Below are 6,925 nucleotides of genomic sequence, written 5' to 3'. Positions count from 1 at the left end.
CTGTTGTTCTACTGTTTTAAACTTTGTGTCGCTTTTTTAAATATGTGTTTTATGTTTCAACACGTACACTTTGGATGTAAATGTGCTTTATAAATAAATTACTTACTTACAAACAGTACACAAACACATGCAAACAGTACACAAACACACAAAGACCTTACAAACACTGCACAAATACACACATACTACATATACACATAAAAACTACTCAAACACAAATGTTACACAATCACTCAAATGCTACACAACACACCCACAAATACTACACAAACACACACGAACGCTACACAAACATACAAACCCTACACACACACACACACAAATACGACTCACACACACAAATGCTACACAAATGCATGAACACTACATAAACATACATAAACAGTATACAGACAAACACCAGCAACACACAATCCAACAACAAAAACAGTCATGCTAATAAAGCTTTTTTTTAAATTGTGCGCATGTATAAGACTGTGTGTGTCTCTGTTAATGTGTGAATGTGTGTAAGAATGTATGAGTGTGTAAGCATGTGTGTCAGAGGGTGTCTGCGTAAATGTGTGCTGGTGTATGTTAGTGTTAGTGTGTGTGTGTGTGTGTGTGTGTGTGTGTGTGTGTGTGTGTTTCAATGGTTTCTGTGACTGAATGACTGAAACTCTTCTGGATCAAAAATATACAGACAGCAGTTTAAATGATAGTTTTACTTGTTTTAACTTCATGACCTCTGAAGTGTGACAAATATGTAAAAATACAGATAACTGGGGGGTGCAAATACTTTTTCACTGCACTGTGTATGTGTGTGTGCTTGTGAGAAACTTACATTGTAGAAAATCTTTGATTTCAGGTTCAGGAGGTGAAGTAATCCGGACTTTCTTCACTGCAGAAAGAGTAACAGTACAATCACTAATCACAGTAAATACATATTTGACATGTTCTCCCAGTGTTCATCTAAATTAACTGAGTAACTGACCAAGTGTGAGTGTATTTTATTCAACCCTGGACTCACTGTGACCATGACCAGTACTGGTTTAATGAGTAAATGAATGATGTTGTTAGATGTAAAATGTTCATGTTGGTGGATTTGATTGTTTTGTTTGATGTTTGAGTACCGAAGCATTTTGGGGACAATGAAACACCGAGGGCTTGAACTCACCTTCATCTGGTATCTTCTCACACTGATCATTCCAGAATTCTTCTACTTTCTTTCTCAGCTGAGATACAGACTTTGTAACATCATCAAATGAGAGGAAAGGACTGATTGTGATGGTGGCTGATTCTGCAGATCCAGCAGGAGCCGAGAGAGACTGAAAATTCTACATCCAGACAGATAATGTTCACAGAGAAACAACAAGATGATGAATCACAAATGATGGATGAAAATGTAAGAGAAAAACAGAGCAGTGATTTGTAAAATTATTTTTGACCTGAATTCAACAAAATAACCAAATATTTATTATGTTAACTTATTAACTTTATTAAATTATGTACATATTCACTCATTCTGAAAACAGTTGGTACAAGAGCAAGTTTACACTGTAAACATTGTAAAATGTTCCAGAAACATATTAAATTGATAAAGCGTTTATGTCTGTGTATAAAAGAAGCATTCAGGTAACGCCCAGTCCATTATGAGCAACAACAACTTCAACAAGCATCACCAGCCCTGTTATTTCCTTACCTGTCCACAAGAGACCGCCATCAATGTTCAATCTAATCTCTCATTGTCTGATCTCTGGTAAGTTCTTACTATTTCTGATCTCTGGTAAGTTTTTACTATATCTGATCTTTTTCTGAATATACAGCGGTATCTTGAAACTCAACGTCAGTTGGTTCTGGGAGTGGCATCAAGTTCTAAAGACGTCGAGTTTCAAGGTATTTTTTCCCATAAGGATGTTTGTGGAAACCTGTTAATGTGTTCCATGGTCCCGTGGAACTGCATATATTTTAGTGTAATGTAAAATAATGAGGTTGCTTTTGACAGTTATACACTGAAAACACCACAAATATAATATAAAAACACTGAAATAAAATTGAAACATTGTTAGAAATTAATTAAAAAAATACAATAAAAGCTGCACTTTAGCTCTACTTCTTTATTGTTTTCTTATGTTTTTTTAATGGTGGAGATGCTTGATCTTGGAATACTGTATTTCGTTCAGTACCAGCGCATTTACACTAGAAGTGACAAAACCGCTTTTGCGCTGCTGTGCTGTTATTTCCTATGAAGTGTGGCAGCGGTGCACGAAACTTAACGTGACTTATTGTACTAAAACACCGATTGAGGAATTTAATTAGTGGAGACACACATGAGCAGTGATATTAAAAGAAGTTTATTGATTCTGTTCTTTTAATACTTTGTCACATTAAGCTTTTTTTCTGATTCTCAGCACCCCGAGCTATAACACAAGCTTAAAAGTGAAACAGGAGTAAAATACATATAAACACAGATACATGCAGAGCTTTTAGATTGAATTTGATGGTTATTCCACACAAATGCAGATTCGTCTCATATTCACACTTTGATGATGTTTTACTGAACCGCTTAAGCTGAGCGCTGAACAAAACAGCAGTCGCACACATATCAGGTTACTTGTAGTACAAGTATACTTCGAGTTCAAGTCAAACATTAAGTTTAAGGGTACAAATTTCTCAACGAAAGGCATCAAGTTTCACAGATTCAGGTTTAGGGGGTGTCAAGTTACAAAATACCACCGTATATTATTACTTGGACTGGTGCAGCAATAATAAAATTATTTACATTTTACTAAGATTTATTTTTATTTATTTATTTTTTGTAATAATTTATTCACATCCTCCTACATTTATTTTGCTGTCATCTGATCTAATAATAAAATCACCCACCTTTCCACCACTGTAGTTTTTATTTTTAGTGCTGTTACCTGGAGGAAATGGACGGGATCTTCTGTGTGTGAAAGGAGTTCCAGTTCAGCATCTTTCCTCTTCAGCTCTACAATCTCTGCCTCCACCCGTTTCAGGACTTTTTCAGCTTGACTTACTTCTGCTGTCTCTCGATCTCTAATCAGATCTTTTAGTTCAGAGCATCTTCTGTTAATTGAGTTGATTAGTTCAGTACAGATCCACTCAATGTTCTCCACTGCTGTCTGTGCAGAACACTGTTAGAAGATTCAGAAAGAGGAAACGTTTCTCACTCAGATATTTAGAAATAAAATAAAAAATCAGAAGACATTTTAAACAAGTTAGTGATCTAATCATAGAGAGAGGCAGATGTACTCTACTTCCCAAATATAAGAAAGAGTTCTAGTCCAGCTTTTTGTTTATAAAACTTACCTTGTGAGACTTCACAGCATTTATTAGCTCACAAAGTTCCTTCTCTCTATTCTGGATATTCTCCTGGAATTTTCTCTGGATCTCCAGCAGCTGCTTCTACACAGAATAACAATTCAGAATTTACTTGTATTGTGTACGAGCACCACATAAACAACTTCAGTGTAAATGCTAATGAGTTGTTCCTTCTTAAAGAGAGCTGTATAATATTTGTACCTGTTTCTTAGTTCTTTCTGCTGCAGCTGATATTGTATCATGTCCTTTATGATTGTCTAGCATACACAACATGCAGATACACTGCTGATCAGTACGACAGTAAACCTCCAGCAGTTTATTATGCTGAGAGCAGATCTGCTCCTGGAGTCGTCTGGAGGCTTCAACCAGCTTGTGCTTCTTATAAGCAGGAGATTCATAGTGAAGTTGGAGGTGAGTTTCACAGAAAGAGGCCAAACACACCAGACAGGATTTAACAGCTTTGTATTTTTTCCTAGTGCAGGAATCACAATTCACATCTTCAGGTCCAGTAGAAAGTGGATCTTGGAATTTTCTTTTCCTTAGGTTCTCCACAACTCCAGTCAGAATAATGTTTTTACTCACAACAGGTCTTGGAGTGAAGGTTTGTCTACACTGTGGACAGCTATATGTTCCTTTATCATCCTCCTGATCCCAGCAGTTATTAATACACACCATACAGAAACTGTGTCCACATGATATAGTTACTGGATCCTTCAGTGTTTCCAGACAGACTGAACAGCTGAACTCATCCTGAGCTACTGAAATTTTGGACTCGGCCATTTTTCTACACGTAAACAGAAACACCAGTAAACACATCAAGTTATTTACAGCAGCTCAGACTTCCTGGTTTTGTTTGTGAGCGTTATGTTCATGTTTACGTTTCTTGATCTCATTTTTAAAATTTTTTATTGCCTATTGTACTCATGCTGTGGGACTTTTAATTTGTATTGTGGTTGTAGTAAGTTGTACAGGTGACTAGTTAACTACTACATCCTTGGTTTTATGAAAAATTTTTTTTTTTAGTTTTCTTTAGTACTGTACCCATACTGTAGGGTTTGTTTCTGTAATTTAAGTGTAGTGGGTGGTACATGTCACGAGGTATCTATTGCATCGTTTATTATATTAAAATGATTGTTTTTAGAATTTTTGACACTATATATTGTTACTGTACCCACACTGTAGGACTTTATACAGTTGTATTGAATGGTACATGCCACTGGGTAATAACTACACCTCAGCTTCATGCACTTTTTAGACGCTCCCTTAGCACTAACTTAGCATTTCAACGCAGATGAAGCTCACATTTACAAAATAACAGAAAATAAAAATGTACAGAAAAAAAAACGTTTTAAACATATTTGATTGTAGTTTGTTCCTTGTTCACTGCAGAATCAGTTAATGCAGTTTCATTCATTTTTGGATGTTTATTAGCCGAGAACGAGCCGAAAGAAACTCGAATGTCAGGCGAATGTCCAAGACTTCCTGGTTTAGTTCATGAGTGTTCTGTTCAAAACAAGTGTGTTTAAATCAAATCAACAACCTGAACTACATAAAGTAACAATACACAGTAATGTACAGAAGTGTGGAAATGTATAAACTCACCTGTGTTCATCAACTTCAATTATCAACAAAACTACAAACACAGACACGGAACAGATCCGCACTCGAACAGAACAGAGTCAGATCAGTTTCACTTCTGCTGAACTAAAGGAGAGAGAGAGAGAGAGAGAGGGAGGGAGAGAGAGAGAGAGAGAGAGGGAGGGAGAGAGAGAGAGAGAGAGGGAGGGAGGGAGAGAGAGAGAGAGAGAGAGAGAGAGAGAGAGAGAGAGAGAGATCGCCTGGTCAGGGTCACGGTGTGTCCTTTTTTTACTTGTTAACACTGAATGTAATTCAGAAATACACGCTGGACAGAGCGCTGATTTATTGGAGGAAACCATTTATCATTCAGTTTGGTTTTAAATAAAACACAAACACATTATTGTCATGCCTTATCCTGCAATTGTTTTCACTGCTTTTTATTTCAAATAAATGGGTGATTCTTCAATTGGGGGAACTTTTACGTCCCTAGGTTATAAATTTGTGTTAAAAATACTTTATTACAAAACAAATATTTTAGGTATTAAAAAGATCATTCATTGCATCAATAAAAAAAATTACATACCAAAATAATTATGATTTCCATTTTTTATGATGATTTAAACTCTGCTCTGATAAAAAGCTAAAAAGTGATCAATTCATTATAAAAATCACAATATGAGTTTTATAATAACTCAAAAAGAAACAATTTTTTTTTTTTTTTTCATATTTGTACAACCGATGCATATTTTTGAGCAATATATTACTGTCCCCAGCATTATCGTCATTACCGCAACAGTGTATGCTTTCTGTAGGGAATCATTTGAAGGTAACACTTGTTTATGTTGTAACCATGGAAACAAAGACTCGCAAGGAAGCACATGCCAACCATTAGAGAAGATGGAAATGTGAGTAATTTAATCATGTATTCCTCCTGATCATAGAGTATATTTATTCAGTGGTCGTTACCATTTACATCAATATGGCAGTACTTTACCAAAAAAAAAGAAATGTACACATTATTTATATGTATTTAAAGTGCATCTTGTAGTAGCTGTTGACTAGCTTTAGCAAATCCATGGCCTAGTTTTTTTCTTAAAAAAAGTAAAAATTGTCATTACCGCAACATGTCATTGCCAACACATAATGACATTTTGCTATGCCACTTCGCAAATAAATATGAAATATTCCATATAAGCTCAATTGTAGCCATCATTAAGTCTTTCCTCTAAAGCATGTTAGCATTATCTTGACATAATTAAAACTAAATTATTACTAATTTTATTTTTCAAAAGTTAAGATGGTAAAAAGAGCATGCAATTGAAGAATCTCCCACATATTTTTTCTCAGTAGAGATGCTACACTTCTGGAAAACTGGAAATTTCAAGATGAATAAGCTACATTCTGGACTTTTATATAGTTTTGAAAGTTGATCAGCCTAATACATTATATCTTTTTTGTTAAGTTATACATATAAATGTTACAGTAAAAGTCTAATATAGCCACATTTAGTAGTTTGCTAATGGTTTATAGTAGACGTACATAAAATTCACTTTATACACAGAATATTAAAAACAAAATGATGAAAAAGACAGATTACTGCAATAATTATTATTAAATAAGTTGTAAGTTGTATCAGTCAGCTATTGTGAAAATGAACATCCATGCACCTTCATATATTCAGTGAGATTATAAATTTTTTATTTAATGTAATAAGATTTTGAGGCTTGTTTATCCTGCTCATCCATGTTATACACTTCTCATACAGCTGTGTGGATCAACAAGGGCGGCACCTCAGTGGAGTTTATCTAACCAGTCACACACAGATATCCAAAATGCATCGTTCTGGTAAAAAAAAAAAGGATGGATTAGAGAGAAACAGCTGAAACAATCATTAAAATCCGAGTACTACACTGAAACACAAGTTCTTTCCAAGTGTATGTAAACTTTGAGATGAAACGTTTCCTAATTGGATGGTGCCACAATCATCTCTCCTTGTTGCGCCGAAACTGAGGTCAAGCCAGCATCC

General features: G+C 35.1%; 1 protein-coding gene across 1 annotated transcript in view; it reads right to left on the bottom strand.

The window, feature by feature from the left end:
• The window catches only part of LOC134326264 (E3 ubiquitin/ISG15 ligase TRIM25-like), a 5,950-nt gene extending 941 nt beyond the window's left edge, over positions 1-5,009 (bottom strand). The window contains exons 1-5 of the mRNA XM_063008432.1: positions 4,924-5,009; positions 3,523-4,105; positions 3,310-3,405; positions 2,901-3,134; positions 1,281-1,313 (exon numbers count right to left, since the gene is read on the bottom strand). Coding sequence (XP_062864502.1) covers positions 1,281-1,313; positions 2,901-3,134; positions 3,310-3,405; positions 3,523-4,101 — 942 coding nt within the window. The 5' untranslated portion in view covers positions 4,102-4,105; positions 4,924-5,009. The remainder of the gene's footprint in view (positions 1-1,280; positions 1,314-2,900; positions 3,135-3,309; positions 3,406-3,522; positions 4,106-4,923) is intronic.
• Between the last annotated feature and the right edge of the window lie 1,916 nt (positions 5,010-6,925).

Source organism: Trichomycterus rosablanca, chromosome 14, assembly GCF_030014385.1.
Source record: "Trichomycterus rosablanca isolate fTriRos1 chromosome 14, fTriRos1.hap1, whole genome shotgun sequence".
NCBI lineage: Eukaryota > Metazoa > Chordata > Actinopteri > Siluriformes > Trichomycteridae > Trichomycterus > Trichomycterus rosablanca.
Note: the sequence above shows the minus strand (reverse complement) of the source record. Positions and strands in the feature narration are given on the sequence as shown.